Below are 22,187 nucleotides of genomic sequence, written 5' to 3' on the forward strand. Positions count from 1 at the left end.
CCAAGTTGGCAGGTATGTGTTAGCCTATTTGTAGGACCATTTTTGTTATCTTGGATTAAGTTTTGAATTCAACTGAACATATTGCAATTAAGCCCAACTAAGAAATCAATGTAGCTGTTTTTCCAACATAAAAAACTAGTTTTGCACCATATTACATTGCTTCAAAACTATTCAATGAATAACTCATGCAAAGAATGAAAAACTTGGTAATGTTTCGTTGATCAACAATATCAAATTTACCAATCTACAGAAGTCACTAACCATTCTTAAATTTGGGGCTACTTTATTTGTACCTGCATGCATGGTCAGTTACCAGAGAGCAAAGTTATTGAATGCAGAATCATACCACAGCTTTATGCCATACATCAGAATTTGTATACATTTTTAAACTATAAGATAATCATAATAGTTTACTTTTGTCAAACTGTGTTGGCACTGACATTATGTAACTCACATGTAAGTTTAAATAGAGCTGTCACTCGTACTATAATGCTGATTGCTGCTGCTTTTTCTGCTGATTTGTGTTTTTCTCTGTGATTGTCTTGCATCCATTGTCATGTTTAGTTATTGAGTTATATTCCGTTGTTCATCGTGTGTTTATGTACTGTATCCTATTTTTCTCATTAAAACTTGTTTAAGTCATTGCTAGTGTTGAAGTTTTAATTTTAATACAGTTATCAACGAATTCTAGCAGATGTAACCTTGCCTTCTTCTTGTAGTCAGTGCAATGTCCTCAGGATATTTTGCTTTATTCTCGCAATTTACTTTTTTTTTGGAAGAAACATGTTGCAGGACAGTGAATCTATTTACAGTAGATGCATTACCATTTCCAGCAGTGTTTACAGCTCATAGATTTGAAAAAATTGTTTATGTTATTGTATTGTTTGTTATAAACAATTTCCTTTTGCTCTGCCATATTAAATTCTTTTGTCTGTTAAATATATTTTAATTTTTAGTGCCTGTGGAGATGTTATGCTGCTGATAAATCATTCATGTCTGTTGCTACTTGGAAAATTCATATAAAAGACTCTGGTCAGGCTAACTCTTCTAATGCAAATACACCATTAAGCAAAGTATGTTACTTTCATCAAGATTGTTTTCGACTTTAAATTCTTTGTGTAAATGTTTTTAATTATATTTTTACTTTCATACTAAAGCTGCTTCTCCTTTCTCGTGAAGCATCAGATAAAGGCTTATTCCCCGGTGTTTCAAAAACTTTTCAAGAGACTTGGCAGGTAAATGTACTTATAAAATAATACTGAAAAATATAGGGTGTAATATTTTTAATGCATTATTGTTTTTTATGTTATATAAATGCATTTTATTTATATCACAGGGTGGCCACCCACCTTGAAAACCTGGAATTATCAAGGAATTTTTTTATACTGGAAAAAACCTAGAAAAATCAGGGAAATTTGGACAGAAAGCTGGAAAAATTGTCAGGCATTATCATTGTAAATAATTCATACTCAAATCAAATTTAGCATTTTTCATTGAATTAATACTTATGAAAGTTTCAAAGCTTTCTTTTAAAAAATTTCAGAAGCGTATATATAGTGGAATGTTGTTGAATTAGTAATGAAAAATTGTTTTCTCTCACTGTTTAAAACTTATTTCACTGAGTTGTTTGATATTCAATGCAATCAAAACTTCTTTTTTATTTGATATCATATGAAGGCTGGAAACAATATGCCTGTTTCTTATCTATTGCTTAGATAATTGGTGTATAGTGGAACCTCTAGGAAAAATACCACCTCTGTGTAACGACTTCCTGTATTTACAACCACTTTTTGGAGGCACAGAATTTTTTTCATAGACTTTGTGTTGAGGAAAATCTCATGGAGAGATCATCAAAATCTCCCCCAGCAACTGGGCAAAACTGTGCATCAAATAAAGAAAAGGTCAAATTAGGAAACAAAAGCTATCAACAAAAAAAATATTAACAAGATAAATAAGTAGATTTAAATGTATTCAAAATATTTTGTAAGGCTCTTATGTAGAGAGTTCTTTTTGACGATCTCTGAAAGAGATTTACAGCCTCATGTTGCAGTCAGAGAGCACTAAAAACGATGCAATCAATGATTTATTTTTAAACTTTAAAGCTATGTTGGAGAAGAAAAAAAATTTTAGAAAAAAACTAAACATTTCAAATAGCAAGCTTTACAGCTAACTAAATTTCATGATATAAATTAAAATCAAACTTTGAAAAAGACATAATTTTTTATTTATTTAAAATAATTCTATCTTTCATAACTGGTAAATTTGCTTTTACACATAATCTTACATCCTGATCCTTAAATGGTGATATTACCATTAGTGTAACCTTTTATAAATGAATATAAGAATTGTTTGTAATTCTGTCTTATCCTTAAAAAGTCTTTTGCCATTTTTTTTAATCTTACCTATTTTGGTATTTGTTTTCATTAGATTCTCACAATTACATTATTATAATTAGTATTATTGCTTTGAACTAGGTTGCTAAGAAAGCCAGTGTTTTAAAACGACGGAAATCCAAAAGTAAACTTGATATTCCTATAAGTACTAGTCATTCTGAACTATCTCATCATCAAAGAGAAAGTGACTATGAAATTAATGGTGAAGAACTTAAAACAGGTGAGTATATGATTAGGGTGGACTCAGAACAAGTAAATTTCAGGAAGTTTTATCAATCAGGAAAAATGAGGAAATTTTGTTAAAATACCCGCAAAATTAAGGAAGATTAATTAGTTTGAGATATCTAAAAGGAATTCAGTATTTTTTCAGAAAGAAAAGGAAAAGAAAACAGGTTTGATTTCTGAGAAATATTTTCTGATGTTCAAAGATATTTTCTGATGCCCAGGTGTAAAAGTTGATCTGTTACACTGTTAATCCACTATCTTTATTTGAAAATTGCTAATTTTGTGTGTATTAATACTTATTGGAAATGAATTTTTTATTCTGCAGACAAAAAATCAAGACTTATGTAAAATATTAAATGTAGTAATTTATGTAATCTAAAAATATTTTATTAAAAGAGTTAGAAGAAAAGACCACTATGAAACTTTTTGAGAAAATATTTTAACTTTTATATAATTCAAAAGTATGCACAGAGGAAAACATTTTTCTTAAAGTATGGATGAAATAACGTTTTCATAAATTTAAATTTCATTTTCTCAAAACCGTATTTTCAAACTCGCAGATTCAGTAGCATTTAGTTTTCTACCGATTTAATTAAAAATGTAATGTAAAATTCCTATATCCGGACATCCATTTCCCCGAAGGATTGAACCCATAATCACAGGAGGGGAGGGGGCAAGACTGCCCAACAAGTGTTGCTATTTTGGAATGCAATAAGAGAGAGAGAGATTTGTTTAAAAGAGATAGGAAAAAACTACTATTGAAATGAAAGAGGTGAGGGTAAACAAAATACCAGTTAAAATAAAATGAAATGGAAACTTAATAGATTTGAAAAGATACATGTCTTTGAGAAACATTCCTTCTTCCCCTGATCTTGTAATATTTATGGGTAGAGAAACAGGACCAATGTTTTTTCTTTACCATTGACATGAAAATGAGGATATCCACTTCCTTAATATGTTATTGTTACATCTATTTTAATATTGTGTATTTTGATTTATTTCAATAAATAATCAATTTTATGGTTTTGTATTTTTTCCCACCCTCACGGTCAGTTATGTTTTGAACTACAATAATTTACCATATTTTTCAAATTATTTTTTAAGTGATTAAATACAGCATAGCAATATTCCTACTTTATTATTTAATGAAAAGTAGTCGCATTTTAGCTGTTCTAGTACCTCAAATAAAAAACCTTTTTTGCTTCACTTTTTTTACTTCATTATATTCAGTTAGGCATAGCAATGTATTTTTTTAAATAATTTCCTTTCCACCTACTGTTTACTGATATGCATGCACAAAGCAATTCCTCCTTGTAAAGCTAGGAAAAAAACAAAATTAACATGTCATTCATTTGCGTTTTATGGTCGGCCGCTGATAGTAGGGAAAAGAAACGAATTTGTCATTTCCACTCCCTTTTCTGGCCTAAAGATTTTTTCCTCACACATCTTTATTTTCCTATACATGGGGAGAAAAAAATTTCCATGTCTCAAATCAAGGATGACTAGAATTTCTCATCTTACCTCAATAGTTCTTGTTCAGTATAGTTTAAAAAAGGATTAATGTTTTTGTCTACTTGTAATTAATTATCTTTTATTTTGAATTTTTTTGTTTTCAATATTTTGAGTAATTATATATTTTTCTTGACAGAAATTTTTTGGCAGATTTGATATCCTAATTGTTTTTTTTTCTTGTATAAGATTTCTTTTGACCTTTGTTTAGGTTGGAGATCTATTATACTGCAAAATCTTATCTTCCTTTAACAGTTTTATCTTTCTTTAAAATTTATTTCGATACAAAACAGATTTTTGAGATTTTCACTTAAAAGTTTATATTATAATGATGCTGTATTTTTCTGTTTTTTAAAAGAAATCTATTAAGGACTCAAAAACAATCTGCAGTGAATTGAGGTGAAACTATGTTGTAGTTTATGTTCATCGATTTTATTTATGTTGGTTTCTAATAACGCTTGCACCCTTTTCCAAAAAATTCCAGACTCCAATACTAAATTGTTTAAAAAGTTGTAAAATATTTTTTGAAGAAATAATTAATTTCATAAAGTTTTAAAAAATAGCTAATGTTTTTTTAATTATATTTTCCTAATTATTTAGGCTCATTTATATTCTATGCAATTTATTATTTGTAATACTATTGTCTGATGTTTCATACTGATTACCATTTTATTTCAGGATGCACTCAAAAGGCTGCAAAAAAAGATTGTAAATTTCAGTCTAGCCCTCCTAATGTGCAAAACTATCCAAGTAATAATGATATTGGTTCAGATGATGTTGAAATAGACATTGAAGATCCACCACTATTGACTGTGTATGTATTATGGGAATTATTTTTTTAAGTGTAACCATTGAGACAGTAAGTAAAAAATTAAGCAACTAAAAAACTTGTTTTTAAAAAACAGAATTTCTCAATTTGCTATTTTAAACAACTCTCAGTCTCATCTAATATTTAAAATAAATATTTCTTATCAGTATTTGGTTCTTATTTTTGACATTTGACAATAAGATACAAGTGTTTAGTGCTTTCTACTGAGTTTGTTTAAACAAATATTTTAGCTTCTCAATGATTGACATAAGAGAATAACTTTTTTGGAAAACATGCCTTTTCCTATTAGATTTCAATTCAATATCCTTAAAATAAGGAAGTAGAATAAATTAAGTATTATGCCACCAGAAAAATCAATGATAGTAAAATTGCAACTGTTATACTTATGAAATAAAATTAGGCGAATTCTTTTATAAAGCTAATCGACTCAATAATTCCATATGATAAAAATGCAATGACCATTAATTCTCATTATTTAATTTTGAAGTTTTTATTCATTAATTATAAAATTGTAAAATTTAATTTACATTTTATTTTCTCTTTGTAACAAAGTTAAAAGCTCTCTCTTACATAAAAATTTTTTGATTTTAGCTTGAAACATAAAATAGTTATTTTCTTTTTCATGAAGTTTTATATAACTCCAGAAAAAAGTCTAAACTGTTAAATATCTTGAAAAATATACTTCTGATCAAACATCTAAAAATGCATGATCAATAATTTTCAAAAAAATTATTCAATGTTGCTGAAGAAGAATCCATTTTCTTACCCTTAATTGAGTTAAGAGAGCAACTTAAAATCCTAGTTAAAGTTGCCCTCTCTATGGCAGAATGTGCTAAAAAGTGTGGCACATACCACAGAGCAAACACCTTTTCTGCAGAACAATTAAAAATATTTAAAAAAAAATTTGCAAAATATAAGAAATATCATTTCTTAAAAGAAGAAACTATTATATTCCGAGCCAGTATTTATTTCAAAGAGGTACGTTTCCAGATCATCCTATGATCTTAATGTGATATAGTATATCATAGCATCAGTGCACAATTAACTGACTAAAGGTGAAAGGAAAACTGAAAACTCACCAATCAAAGTAATTTAGAAATGTCTTCTCTTAAGAAAGTAGCTTGTTTTGAGTGCAAAACGCATATTATTTTTAAGAAACTTGAAAGGGCATTGTTAACGTTTCGTTCTGATAAATCTGTTAGGCATTGCTCAATGAATGAAAGAAGTATATTTATGATGTTCAAATCAAAGTTGTAGGAGATTAATTCGGATATGACGTTCACAAAAATATAAAGAATTAATAATGATTATCTTCATCCCAATATTGGCACTGGTATCGGCTAAAAAAATAACCAAACAATATCGCAAGAAGATGAATATAAGTTGTAAGAAGAATAAATTATTATCTACAAAGGTACTGTGAATAAATTATTATCAATAAAAAGGTAAGAAATCATTTGAAGTGCGATCTATTTCTATTATTGTCTGTAATAGTCACTATTAAATCTAATTAAATTTATAATTGTGTACTACATGCCTATATTGTCATTGGCATATGCTATTTCACTTCTTATATTTAAATTAAATTTTTAACACACTTACATAAGCTTGCTTGGAGATAAAATGCATATAATCTACAGAACATTTTCATTCACTTATATGCTAGTTTCAGAACACTACAAAATATTCTGCTATGGGGCTGCCCTTATACTTGATCATTCAAAGTAACTTTGAAATTATTATTCTTTATAAAAGGAAAGATAAGTTGAACCCGATTTTTTCCTTTATCATGTTTAGTTTTGACAATATACACAGGGAAATAAAAAGTTAAAATGTTAAGTTGCTTAATAAACTTAAACTATTTGGTATTTATTTAATAATAAAAGATGTTTTTTCAATGTATCTTTTTTTAGGCTCACAGAAGCACATAAAAATGCAGTTAGAGCGATCAGAAAGATAAAATATTTTGTTGCACGACGAAAATTTCAGGTAAACTTTCATTTTTTAATTCTTATTCTTATATATACTATTTTTTATTGTAGAAGATAAATAATTTTTTGTTAAAAAAAACCTATCAATGTAATAAATTTTTTTCTGAAACTATTTATTAAAAAGCATGCATTAACCATGCAAAAAAAAAACTGTTCAACCGATTAAGTCTGTTACTAATTGTTTTGAAAATATATATCGTTCATAGATGCACCATTGTTGGACATCTAATCAATATATTATAGTTTGATTTTGTCTGTTTATTTTTAACACACTTCTGCCATAAGTATTTGGCCATAGAGTTAGGTTTTTGTGAGACTTAAACATTCCCGCCTTTTGTAAGTTTTGATCTCTACAGTTCTACATGTCATTAGGATCTGAATATTGGGATAATTATTCTGAGCATTAGAAAATTATTTAAGATTCTCTTGTTTTATATTTTTTAAGGGAGAAGTTAAATGCTGTTAAAAATGTTTTTTTTCTTAAATGGAATCAGTCCAAGGTTTATTTTTAACAACAAGGTTTTGTTATAATCAAGCTCACTTTTCTTTTTGAACTGGATTCATAAGGACAATTCTTTATGGTGTTAAAATAAAATTTTAAATGTGAGTTCTATATCCTTGAAGAAATTTCAGAGTTCCTAGTGAGGTTTGTTTCAAATTGAAAAAAGTTTTCTATCTAGTTTGAGAACTTAAGTTAGTATTCTGTTTTTTAATGCTTTGATTGCAACATTGACTTATAATGTATTCTGTTTAAAATATATACAGTACTGTGCGAAATTTTTTTTCCCTTTTCAAAAATGAGATTTTCTTCATTAACGTGTCGATTTTCGCCACGTATTATGTAAAAGCATGCTTTTCACATTGTTCCATTCAACGTTTTCACCATCCATTTTGGCGATCAGTCCATAGCGTATGAAAGTGCCAATCATTTTACTTGTTTGATGAAAATACTTGTGATTCCGTATTTGCGTCTACAGAGCTGGGTTCGGTGATATTATTGCCTTTTCATGTGCAACTCTGCTGCATTTTGCAAGATATTCTCAATTTCAGACTTCATTTTCCACCCTCTGATATCAAACCAAAAATCTCTTGATCATTTTATAACGGCTAATATAATTAAGAAAAGAGTTCTTTGTCAGGAACTAGTTATTTTCTCATGACCATCTATAGTCTTTGAAAATTACTTTGCATTTTGTTAATGTATATAGTGCTTAAAAATATTTTTAAGTGCTTAAAAAGTTCTTAAAAGGTGCTTATTTTTTGTTGAAAGATTTGGCTACGCACCCTGTCCATCTTGCCTGGACTTTCTTCATGTAAAGAAACTTTTAAAATTGAATATATTTTTAAACAAAAAATTCAGATTTATGTATCAAACTTGTATTTAGTTGTTTAGTTTCCTTATAGCATCTTCTACAATAATAATTAAGTGCTGACGAGAATGACAAAATGTGCAAAACTTTGAAAGTCTAAATTTTGTTTATCTGCACAGTATCTCATTAATTGAAACACAGAGTTCTTTAAAGTGGTATTAGAGAACATAAAAAAATTCATAATTGCATTGTTCATGCCAGCATCTGAAACAGAAATGTGTGATTTTGCCTTAGTTTCTCATAATAAAGTACAAATCTTTAAGGTAGGTTGAGAACATAAAGAAAATCAAAAATCCCACTGGGCTTGAAAATGAAAATAAAAGAAATAAAATAAAATAATATTAAAAAAACTAGTTGTTACTGTTTAAGCCAAATTTTGTGTTTGTTAAATGAGATTTTTTTATACAATTGTTTAAATAGTATTTTATGTATTAAATGAAATTATTTAATGATAACTTTTCCTAAATCTTAAAATACTAACAAAGAAGCACTTTAAATTTTTTTATTTTTCTCAATTTTATTAATTTAATGAAAAGAGTTATTGACTCAAAAAAATTAAATTGAGGGGTTTAAATAATTTTATACAAATATGCATTACATAAATATATTTTGCATGCTAATATTAATGTGTAAATGATTACAAAATACAATGGAATCAAAGAAACTTATAATTTAAAATAATTATACAATACTCATAAGAACGTTATAAGAAATAAATAAATCATTTTGAAAGAAGGAAAGGTTGTAAGTTTACAATTACATGGTATAGTGTTAGACTAACAATGATAATGCTTGTTATGATAAAGTTATTATTAAGTCCATGAAGTTATTATTTGTATAGATGCTTCCTGCAAGAGTTTCTATGTCTTGGAAGCTTTGCTTAAAAATAAAATTTACTCACTTGAAACTTAAATTAAATGAATCCTCAGGGATAGCATGCTAACTTAAGATGAAACTTCTACCTGTAACAATGAATCTGTGTATACATAGGATGTGGTGTAATATAATTTTTCATTATAGTCCTTTACTTTATTTGTTTTCTGCTTGAAAGTTAAAAATGTGTAATGTTTGTAGCAAGCTCGGAAACCTTATGATGTACGAGATGTAATTGAACAATACTCACAAGGTCATCTAAATATGATGGTGCGAATAAAGGAACTTCAAAGAAGGTTAGCAATTGTGTAATTTCATTTCTTTGGTATAAAATGTCCTCTTATATTTTGTTATTTGAAACTCGAAATATTACATTCGCAATAAATTAAAAAACTTTTTTTTATCTTGAGATAAACTGTTTTAACAACTGAGCTCTTTGGATTTTGGCAAGTTTGTAGAAAGAAAGAAATTTTTCCTCAATACAAAACTTTCTCACTAAATAAGAGGGAAATCAGAATTTCTGGGTGGAAATGCAATGGGTGAACAAACATCTATGTACAACACAAATGCTCAGTGGGTCAATAAAAAATTTCAAAAGGTTAAAAGCTGCAAATCGTAAATAATAATATTTCACTTAGTTAAAGAATGGAAAATTCTAAATTAATTAGCATCAGCATTAGTTTGAAAAATTTTATTTTGTTTGTTCAAAATAAATCTTTAAACATTATCTCTCAAGCATTATGATAGCAAAAATATTTTATTATTAAATTTCTTTTATTTTACGAAACCTTTTTAGATTAGACCATACTCTAGGAAAGCCAGGATCATATCTTACTGAAAAAGGTGTTAAGCCAATGACAATTGGAGCTCGTTTATTTCATATGGAGCAACAGGTTAGTCTTACTTGAATTTGTTACTTATTTACTGATATGCGGTAATTTTTGACTTATATGTCACTGCATTTCAAAATTTAAAAGCAGCATACGTATTGCTGCGAAATTTAGACCTATATGTTACTTATTTATTAGTAAAATTTTGAATTGCTTTCTCTAAGATATCTCAATTGTTTTTGTCTTAAGATTTCTAAATGATTATTTTTACCTTAAAGTTTATTTACAAAACGGAAATAGTTACCATATATTTCCAAATATAAGCTGAGAATTTTTTTGAAATGTTTCATAAATTCAGGAGAGGTTAGCTCATAATTAGATCTACTGACTTTGAAAAATTCCAGGACATCATCAGCATAAAACATTCCAAAATGTAATGGTTTTAACTTAAAAGAAGCTGATTAATTCATAATTATACATAAATTAATAATTATACATAATATTTAATAATTATGCAAATAACAATACATAATTTTTTTTTAAAAAAAACCTTAAAAAAATAAATGCTATAAGAGTACTTATGTTCAACTAAATTTTTAAAAAATTAGCAGTCACCACATCTATTATTCTTTGTATAAGATTTTGATGCTGCAACAGTTTTTCTAAGTAAATATTTTTTTTTATTTGTGGATTTTAAAAACGCAATTTTGAATATTTTTATCTTTCAACAACATGTGAAATTATTGTTTTCAAATGCATTCTCAATTTCAGTATTACGAAATGAATGTTTTATTTCTAAACAATTTGGGTTAGACAAAAAATTATTTTGTAATCAATATATATATTTCTCTATAGATGATTACTTTGGATCGAAAAATGGATGTCGTAATTGCTTCGATAAATGTGTTAATCGAAAAGATATCAAGTGAAACAGGAAGCAATGTGGAGCAAGACATATGATTACTATCCCAGACTTGTGAAAATTTATATTTATCTAATTACGTATTCATTTTAGAATGTTATGCATTTTATTTGTTGGTCATTTCTGTTTTAATTGATCCGCTAAATTATTATTTTTCTTTTATGTATACATTTAAACTACACAGTGCTTGGTCTTATATTGCTCATGTACAATTTTTTAATTAGTTGAACTTTTGGAACAACTTGGATCTCATACGCCAAGAAGTTGCTAGTAATTTCAAAAGCTCTAATAATTATTTTAAATGCTTAACTATACATATATAATGTAAAATTAAAATTTCTTCGGAATAAATTGGATTTTAATATTTTATTTTTCTAACTATTATATAACTTAATATAAATGACATAGTAAGAACTGCAAATAAATCTTTCTAATAGTAATATGCCTGAATTAACAAAATTTTGGAATATTAAGTATTAAGTTTTTTGTTTAAAATTTTTTTTTCGTCCAGTAATTGGAAAACATTAAAAACAAACATTATAGTGCTTGCAGTGGAAGTCGTCATGGAGAAATCTTCTGATGAAAGCATTGACTCACATTGGGCTCTCTGGTCAACTATGATGATGATAGTGCTTGCATAGAATGTGTCTTACCTCAAAATTGCATTTCTGAAAAATCACTTAGAGAAAAAAAAATAAAAAAATTTTTCTGTTTATAAAGAGAAATGGTGTAAATACAGAAAATTTAATTGTAATAGTCCTAACTAGTTAATGTTTCAACTAGTTAGGATTCGCAAGATTCATCCAAAACTCCCTTCTTATTGATGTATCTTGTTTTTTGTGTAACTGAGTGGCATGACTTACAAAGTTAAAATTTTTAAGCTGCAGTTTAACAATTGAGTTAATACAAATTTGTACATTTTGCTGTATCAACACTTATATCTAGCATTTGATGTAGCATAACTGTGATTACTGACAACAAACCCTAAAAATCCACTTATATCTATTCTTATATTGCACATCTGTTTCACATCTCTTAACTCTCTGCATATCAAATTCTTTTCTTAGTAATACTGATATATTCTTGTAGATTTAAGAGACTTTGCTATTGATAAGAACCTTAGATAATTTGTATGTGTATTAAGGTCGAAAATTCTTTTTAAATAAGAAGTGTTACTGCTTTTCAAAATAGAGTTTGAATATTATGGCATTTTGATTAATATATCATTATTCTTTATTTCTCATCAATTTGACTAATAATACTGCTCAGTAAGAAATGGCAGGAAACAAATAAGCTGTTAAAATACAGAATTGTTCCCTTTTTAAATTTAATGATACAAAATGTCTATTATTATCAATGATCTATGTTTAATTTCTTAAGACTTGCCTCCGGTATTTTCTTTTCAAATGATAAGATTTTTCTCTTTCATTTTTCGTTACATGAATATTTTATACCAATAAAAAAAATAGATATTCTTATATACCAATGAGTGTCAAAGATTTAATATTTCTCTTATTACAGATACTAAATATTTACTAAAATATGTATATATTTTGGGAGTAGAAATCTAGTTTATTCTCTAAGAAATTATAGCCCTGTATCAAAGTTTTTCTAAATGCTGGAATTATACAAAATATTTACTGAATACAAATAGGCAAATATGACAAGATTTGGTCAAAGTAAAAATAAATATTTTAGTTATTTAATTTTACTCGTTAAATTTTTCTTTATTATATCTTTTAGAAAGTAATGGATATGAGTCATCTTATTTTACAACCTGTGTGAGAAATATTTGTATGATCTCTATGTTTCTAAATTTCTCAATATATGATTAAAATATTTTTCAGCTTTGTTTTGAACATTTTAATTTCCTTTCTTGATTAAATAATCTTAGTTTACTATAATTTTTATAATTATGCTATTACAAGTATGCAATTAAAAGTATGCTATTAAAACTATGCCATTATAACTATGGAGTTGTAGCTAGGCAGTTGGAGCTATGCAAGATCATCATGATGATGTAAATGATTTCTAATCATTTTTACATTAAATATTCTTCAATATTTCATTGACTTCCTCATTCATTCCTTAGTTGTTAAAGAACAGGCAATTTTGGCTAAGTTTATAGGATAGGCCAAATATATTCAATTGATGTTGCTTAGAGTACCTATATTTCAAATAGCAACAACAAACAAAGAAATCCTCTTTTTTTTTTCTTTTCATTTTAAACATTAAAAGTAGCACTAGAGTATCTCAATGTACTTTTTATCGTGTGTCACATTTCCTATAGCACAGATTGCTTGAGTATTTTTATTTATGTTTATTTTTGCAAAAGATACTTCTTGTAGCATAATAACACTATTGTTATGCATCTTTCTAAACTTTCTTTTCTGAAAAATAACTGTTAAAAGGATTTTTCTTTTCTGAAAAATAACTGTTAAAAATGATTTATTTTTCTGAAAAATAACTATTAAAAACAGATATTAAGAAAACTTAATAACACATACTTTTGAGTGTTTGCTAAGTGCAGTCAATGCTCAATATAAAGACCCTTGCTATCTGAACAAAAAATATATGGTATAACATGAGCTTGTTATAGCATATGTGTGTTATAGCATATATTATAACTTCATATTTTGGTTCTTGTACAGAAAGGGTCGATGTCATGGGGGATAATGTCAAAATTCCTATATTGCAAAAGTATAATAATATATATATATATATTCAATTTTTCTTTTTAGAAACATTTATTAAAACAATTATGCATCGGTGATTTTTCATAATAGCTGAAATATATGTTAGAGTTTAAATTTTATATTTAAACTTTTTACTAGTAGTTCTTTTTTTGGTAAAATTTATAAAAAGTATTACTTTTATTGATTTTCTTCTTTAAAAATAGTTTTGAAAGTCAAATACATATCCTCAAAAATGTAGCTGTTTAATTCTGCCATATATTAATGCTAAATAACTTATTATAAAAATGTTGCAAAAACAATTTGTATCATGAAATCTTTTAAACAATGTGATGTCTTTTTAACAAAATTTAGATACGATTTTTATAAGAAAGTAAAAAAATAATAATAATAGCAATACTAAGGACCCTTTGATGTTAAATTTTTTGGTTTGCTGATATGAATTTTTTTATTTTTATTTTGTATATACTTCCCATGCAGCTGATAAAAGTTGAGTAATGCATGTGAAATTATTAAAATGCCTCAAGTGTTTTAGCTTTTTATTATATCTAATATTTTATTTTGATTTGAAGTGGTCATCTCAAACATGCTAAACAGATGTTTAAGTATTAATATTTTGATTTCAAGAATAATTTTTTTTTTTACTGTAGGTAAAAATTATTACAATCCTTTTCTAAGTTCTTAAGACTTATTTTAAAGTATTTTCTTACCACTAATAATATTTCTTAATATTTTTTCATTAAAAATTGCAATTAAAAAGCTGCATGTTAAGATTAAAGAGATTTTTATTTTTTTAAATTAATGTTCGTGATTGTTGATACATTATTCTAATTTGCATTTACCTGGGATCCTAGAAACTACTTAAATGTAACAAAATATAATTAAAACAACAATATCATCCAGCTGATTCATGTTATTCTGATTTATGTTCATTAAGTGAAGGAAATTAAGTATTTTATAAGAGTACTAAGGTACTTATTAATATGTATGTATGAGAAATAAAATTAAAATTCACCTTTACTTGTAACTGAAAGCTTTAAAAATTGCAGATGTGCTCAGCATAATAGCTTCTTTAATAAAATAAGAATAATAGAGAGGATATGATTGCCAATGATTTCAAACAGAGAACAGATGTAGCCTTTGCTGTGGTATGCAATGTAGAGAGAATAATTTTTTTTTTTTTTAATAAACAAAATTTTTTTATCCTTATTCGAAAAATAGATGCATTAAAAAAAAATTTAACAGCTTTTTACATTTCTGATTTGACATATGATATTGAGCTAGAAGCCTTTGTATAAAAGTGGCTTTGAAATTTTGCTTAAATAAATTATTTTTCTAGATTATGTTAAAAGTCTATATTTCATGTTAATCCTGTAATTTTCAGCACCTTTCAGTTGAATTTTATGTACCTTTTATGTTTCAAAGATCTTTTACCTTTCTGAAAATATTTTTTGTTTCGTTAAAAACAGTGCTTCAGAATATTATCTGATAAATAATTTTCAAGAGGAAACATCATTACCATTGCAAGCGCGTTTAACAAAATAATATTAAAAAGAAATCAAAACATTATTGTTTGTAACGTTATTACAATAATGTTAAAAAAGTGCGAAAACATGAAGGCAAATTTTAATAATGAATTTACATATTTTATATGTTTATTTTCTCTTTCATGCTGCATGGGTAGTTTCATATATTTGATATAATATATATTTAAGAGTTCAGTTTATTGTCTTAATAATTCTTCTGAGAAAATATTTACTAAGGAACTTTTATATATATACATATGTTTATATAGATTCAACAAAATAATGTATATTTGTAAAGTCTGAGTGCTTTTACTCATTTCTTAATTACATTTTTCATATATACATACATTCTTTTTTCAAATTTATAAGGAAGATATTTATACTAAACTGACTAAATATTATTAAATAAATTTACTTTCTATACTGGTTTAGCTTTCTTTGTGTGAATAGTTTTGACAAACAATTATTCTGTATTTAAAGTTAATGTTTATATTGAGCATAATTGTAAGTTTTTCTCTATTATTATAATTTATAAGAAGGTTATTTGTAAGGTCTATATTTCACTTAATGATTTTAAAACTGTCATATGCATTTTTTCCAATAATTTGTCACTTAGGGATTTTCTTTGAGACAAATATTGTGATATCGAGTAAGTTAAATAGTTCTAACTCTCTAATGCATTCGCAAAAAAAGATGAATTTATTGAAATTTTTCTTCCTATACCTCATTTTAATAACAGGGGAGAAACTAATACGTTGGAAGAAGGATTTATGTGTGGAAGGTGGTTAGAGGAATAATTTAATAGTTTGCGTACTGTATAGAAAAAAAAAGAAAAATTTACTAAGTAAAAACGTACAAGTATTTGAATATTAAACAATGAATAGAGAGGGACAAGTAATGAAACAAGTTATACTAGAATTCTTACGAATTTTCTAATTATTACACAATTATTTAATTTAACTTTCTTCTAACACCCGTTTTTTTCACAGTCTTTAAATTGGTAGCTATTATGAGACATAAAATCTTGACGACGAAAAGTTGGAAAACAGCTGAAATCATTCTAAAGTGATTAAGTATTAAAAATTACGCCATAAGTCTCTTTCTCTTTTTTTTAAAAAAAATATATATTAGTGATGTAAATGGCACATATATTTCAATTAATATGTTTAGTGAATTATATATGTTGTATACACTAGGCTTAAAATTGTTATTATTTCAGAATCGTTATTTGGCCCTTCTTTCATATATTTGACTTATATAATTTTGCTAAAATTGTATTATTTAACCTTCTGGCAGTCACACAAATGAGTAATTTGGAAAATGTTTCTTCCATTTTCTATTTTTTTTCTATTAATGTTTTTCTTTTTTCCTATTTTATTACATGCAAGAACTAGGTTTGGTGTAGGAAACAGAATAAAGCTTGAAATGCCACTTCCCCCTGTGTCTTGCCAGAAAGGGTTAATTTAGAAATATTTCTAGAAGTCTATTTTCTCTATTTTGAATTCTATGCAATTGTATTTTTAAGCAGATTATGGAGTTATTCAGTTTATTTGTTTTTAAACATAAATTGTTAATATTTTATTATAAATGAATTTTTTATGTTTAAGGAAATGTAAAAAAAATTTAACTTTTTTAAATGTATTTAAATGTATATAAAAGTTAAAGATAGTTTATGAAATTGTTCATAAAAACAGTTATCAATTATCTTGGTTACTCTTGACAGCAGTTTTATCCTTTATATTCTTTTATCTTTACCAATAACAACTTATTACCAAAGCTAAAAGGCAATTTGAAAATCGGTGAGAAGTTTAAGTAGCAAATTTTTTTCTCTTGCTGTGTGTGCTTGGAATTATCATAAAACCTGTGGATGAATACTAGCAGCAAATTTTAAGGAAACTTTAAACAAAGGGTTATATATTAAAAATAAAATAGGCCTGTGAAATTTAAGTAAGGAAATATTATTTGAAATATAATGGCAGCTTTTGACATTTGGTGAGATGATGAGAAATCTATTTTTTTTCTGTCACATAAGGATTTTTTACAAAGTGAAGAGAAATGCCTATTGCACACATACGGAGGTGGGACAGAACTCAAACAATTGCTAAATAGTCAAGTTAGGTATTGTTTCTGATCCATATTTTTATACTGAATTGAATGAGATCATGATCAAGTTCATAGGAGTAGTAGGTAAGAAGTTATTGAGGTTTCGTGTATAAAAAGTACTATTTTGTATTTATATCTATTTGCCATCTAAGTAAGTAGAGTAATTGTTTTACACTGAACCGAATGCGACAAAAACAAAGTCGATTGAACCAATAGTTAAAAGTTGTGATATTCCAAACCAGAAACACGTATTGTATAATTATATGTACAGTATTCTATGAAACATCTATTATTATGCTCTTGACTCAGGTGTGACACTGGTGTCCCTTTTATACAAGCAAAAATATATTTTGGTTCTTTTAAACTATGAGATGCAGTAATAGTTACTAAAAAATCTGTTAGTATGTTGTGTTTAAATTTCAATTTTTTAATTGCTTTTTCTTATTTATTTATCCATTTTGGGCCTCAGGGCACAGTCAGTTTTTGGTATTACCACTGATGACGGAAAAGCTCCTGTGTGTTGGCAGGCAGTGTGTCGCCTGATGAAGTGCTGTTTTGCTAACACACACATCTTAAAATATTCTTCGTTTTCTGCTAGAATTGTGTTTCTGACTTTCTTAATTATTAATGAAAGAATTTGCTTAATTTTTTTCCTAAAACATCAAAAATTAAAAACTGTTTGAATCAGCTAATGGTTTCTGAATGTTATATTTTTTTTGTTGCTAACTTGTGTAATTAAAGAAATATTAAAAATTTTATAAATTATAATAAATGATCAAAAATCAAATTTTGCATAGTTTTGATTTAAATAGGTAAATCTGTTTAACAAGAAACATTTTTAAACATTAATGAATCTTAAGAATATTTATTGTTTTTATTCAGATAAGTAAAAATACTTTCTTTTAGATCTCCTTATGCTTATTTTATTAAACTTTCGTGACCTTGCATTGCAGATGGTAAAATAATTTCATTCAAAGACTTATTAAAAAAAGGAGAGGAAGTATTTTGGGCTACACTGCTATGAAATATGACAAAACATACAGATATTGTAGTTAGGAGATGGGGTATCATTTTGGTAATATTACAAGTACCATTATTAATACTGGGGCACAAAATAGTTCTGTTACTACAAGAATTTAAGACCAAAGAAATGAGGGGGAATAGTTAACAAGTAGTTGTTACTACTAAATTGGAGTTTAGGGGAGTTTGTAACGGAAACTGGGATACTGCAGACAGGATGTAATTTTCAAATAAATGGGAAATAAGGGATACTAGAAAAGTGACTAATTAATTGATTAACGTTTTTTAAGAAACGAAGTTTAAACTGATTGGAATAAGAATGGACCTCTTGATCAGCTTTCTTTGATCACATATTATATAAGTTTAGTGCAGTATAATCTCGGCTTTAGTAAACTCAGCTATATCTCAGCACTAATTTTATAGTGCCAAAACAATTGTTTGTCTGTATTAACTACATTATTTGTGTTTTTATATGTAGTATTCTATATTATTAAGCTTTAATTTTTCGATATTTTTTCAATAATTCAGTGTTTACTGAAGCTGAGTTTTCACTGATAATTTGAGCGTATAAAAGACTTAAATTTGATATCTATGATTTCCTGCTCCACCGAACCAGATTTTATTATATTTCATTGCAATATGTTTTGTAAAGAAGAAATATTCTTATTATTCTGCCTATTTTCAACACACCAAAGTATTAATAAATTTATGTGCAATACAATAAAAAAAATAACACCAAATCATCTTTTTTTTTCAGAATTTTATTTTTTTAATTCGTTTACCTTTTAACTTCTTTCAATTTCACAGTTTTCGAGTTTTTCGTTTCCTCTCTTAGAAACTGGGGAAAATAAAATAATACTTTGGCTCTAATAATAATAATTAATTAAAGAGAAATGTTGTAAATATATAACTACTATAAAACTTGACTCTATGAAATATCCAAAAATTCTTTAGGTATATTTTATTGAAATAAGTTAATCAGAACATCCATATAATATTTTTTTTTTAATTAAAATCTTTGGAAAATTTGTTCGTTTTAGATTACAATTATTTTTAAGAATTTAAAAATATTCGATTTTGACTTCAAGAGTTAACCAATTTAGAGCTGGTATTTTTTTATAAACAGTTCATAAATTATTCTTTATACTTTTATTGTTATTTAGGTATGTTACCTTTTTAACATTGGCATGGCAATATAAATTGTTTTCAAACTTTTAAACTAACTTTTATGATCAAAAAGATAAAAAAATATTAAGATTTGTGCATTTTTCAATAGCATTATTTTTGTAAGAGATATGCCTAGAAAAACGTTGAAAATTTGTAATACTGTTGAACAATGGAATTGTGTAACGTAAGGATCTTTTAATAAAATTTTATTTTCTGGAAAAACTTTTTATTCATTTGTAAAAATAGTACTTTAGATGTTCGTTTTTTTTATTTTTCTCAGCATTGTTTAAACTTTTATTATGTCCGTCGAGGTTTTTTTTTATTATTAAGAAGTTTGATTTTTTTGTGTTGCCTAGAACAAACAAAACAGTATAAATAAATTAGATTAATTCTGAAAAGCGTGTTTTTCCTGTATTATGACTATCATATCTGATACATGGTACACTATAGAAGATGAAACACTATATTTGATGAAATTTGATATTTTCTAATATAATTTATCATGCATATAATCAATATAATATTATCGCATATAAATGTTTTCGAAATATACCGATGCATTTAACAGCATTTTTTCCGAAAAACAAAATTAATCAGTATTAAGGAATTAAAATATTTTTTCTTATTTATATGTCTAAAATAGTTAAAAAAAGAAAGAAAAAAAGAACAGAAACCATTCTTCTAGCATACCCTTTTTATTTATCAAAAGAAATACAAAGGTATACAAAAATCACAGTTGATGACATGAAAATCACCAGTACACAGAAACGAAATAGAGTAAAAAATATTAAAAAAAAAAAAAAAAAGGTGTGGTCATGATGCTCTACTATCTAAAATAATCATATTGAAGCTTCTTTTTTTTTGTGAAAAAGCAGAGTAAAAAATGAAAAAGATTATTCATGATGCTCTACTATCTAAGATGATCATATTTGAAGCTTTTTTTTTCCTCCCTTTTTTTAGTGAAAAAATAAAAAGGCAAAAAAAATGAGAGTTTATTCATGATGCTCTACTATCTAAAATAATCATATTTGAAGCTTTTTTTTCTTATTTTTAGTAAAAAAACAAAATGGCATAAAAAATGAAAAATTTTGGTCATGATGCTCTACTATCTAAAATAATCATATTTGAAGCTGTTTTTTTTTTTTTGTGAAATGAAATCACTTGACTCTCCCATAGAAAATTTTGATGATTAAGAATCTCAGTTTTTATTTATCTTATTATCGAACACTGAAATTAATATCAGCTTTCAAGTAGTTTACTTAAGAAATTTTGATTTTACAAATATAGAAGAAAATAACAATTTGATTGATATTATTTAGCCACTAAAATGCACAAGAGAATGTTACGATTTTTCTGGGGGAAAAAATGATAGCTGCCATCTGTTTGGATGATAAATGAAAAAGTTTTCCAAACAGAATGAATTACGATCTTCAGACTAGAAAAAAAATGAAATGGAATTTTCTTTAAAATTGAAGTGATTAAATGTAAATGATGTTAACCATTGAGCTTGAAGTTAAAAAAAGATTAAAAAAGCAATAGCTAAATTTAGAATACATTAAATAATTCTTTACTTATTCTAAGGAAATTGTCTCCTTTATAGATTCATTGAAGTTCGACCTCTAACCTCTAAATGTTTCAATTTGGGAAATGCCACTCTGTACAGTGCGCACAACAACAAACGAAGCATCCTGAATAACTCTTGATCCAATGATTGGATCTTCTCGTTCTAGGACTCAATCTTAAAGATTCTCAAATATGTTAATTTGTGCTGTCAATATTTTGAGTTAGAAATCAGACACAAAAGTGTGCCTTCACTGAATGAATACGCCTTTATTTCGACGAATTCGAATTTCTGAGCCCCAAAATATAAGGGGTAGCCGCAATCTGAGAAATATGGTCCCAATAGTTTGGTCAGCAGAGTTGTCCAATGTTAAAATCCCTTAATGTTAATTTTACTTTTTGCGTTTTTCAGCATATCTCGAACTTCTTAAAGTGAATTGAAAAAATTTTGCACACAATTATAAAATTCGCTTATACAAATTATAACCTTTAGTAAATATTTATTATTTTATTAAATATTAGTGGAAACATTTTGAATTGTATGATATACAATATTTACAACGTTTCAAAGAATGCAATTTTAAATAGCAAAATACAGAATGTGAGCGAAATCAGACGAATAGTTCCTTAGAAATCGAATGGTTAAAAAGTTTTATTTTTAAAATTCGATTTCTGAAGAACTATTAGACTGATTTCGCTCACATTCTGTATTTTACCATGTAAAATTACATTGTTTAAAATGTTGTCAAAAATTGTATATCATTTAGTTTAAAATTTTTCCGAATATTGTTAATTAAATTAATAAAAGTTTACTGAAAGCTATTTATTGCATGGAATTATCTCTGGAAAAACGAATTTTATAATTGTTTGCAGAAGTTTTTTAATTAGGTTAAAAAAGTTCTCGAGATTTGGCGAAATACGCTAAAAGTAAAATTAACATTTAAGAGTCTAAACTCTAGACAGCTCTGCTGACCAAAGTATTGGAACCATATTTCCCAGATTGTGTCTACCCCCTATATTTTGAGAGTCAGAAATCTGAATTCTTCGGGGAAAAAAAGTATGTTTATTCAGAGAAAAAAAAATTTGTGTCTGATTTCTTAACTTAAAATATCGTCTACACTAATTAATTAGCATAATTGTGGTCATTCCCTCGAACCATTAAGATTGATTCCTAGA

The 22,187-nt window shown here is 26.5% G+C and overlaps 1 protein-coding gene across 3 annotated transcripts in view; it reads left to right on the top strand.

Annotated features, from left to right (window-relative positions):
* Positions 1-11,645, top strand: part of LOC107447343 (potassium voltage-gated channel subfamily KQT member 1) — a 39,178-nt gene extending 27,533 nt beyond the window's left edge. Inside the window, exons 11-18 of one of the 3 annotated variants that reach the window (XM_071187312.1) lie at positions 957-1,073; positions 1,158-1,235; positions 2,475-2,613; positions 4,806-4,941; positions 6,870-6,945; positions 9,392-9,486; positions 9,987-10,083; positions 10,876-11,645. In XM_071187312.1, the coding sequence (XP_071043413.1) occupies positions 957-1,073; positions 1,158-1,235; positions 2,475-2,613; positions 4,806-4,941; positions 6,870-6,945; positions 9,392-9,486; positions 9,987-10,083; positions 10,876-10,980 (843 nt within the window). In that variant the 3' untranslated portion in view covers positions 10,981-11,645. The remainder of the gene's footprint in view (positions 1-956; positions 1,074-1,157; positions 1,236-2,474; positions 2,614-4,805; positions 4,942-6,869; positions 6,946-9,391; positions 9,487-9,986; positions 10,084-10,875) is intronic. The other 2 variants (XR_011638137.1, XM_016062222.3) reach the window with 2 other exon arrangements.
* Positions 11,646-22,187: the final 10,542 nt, after the last annotated feature.

The sequence above is a fragment of the Parasteatoda tepidariorum genome, chromosome X1 (assembly GCF_043381705.1).
Source record: "Parasteatoda tepidariorum isolate YZ-2023 chromosome X1, CAS_Ptep_4.0, whole genome shotgun sequence".
Lineage (NCBI taxonomy): Eukaryota > Metazoa > Arthropoda > Arachnida > Araneae > Theridiidae > Parasteatoda > Parasteatoda tepidariorum.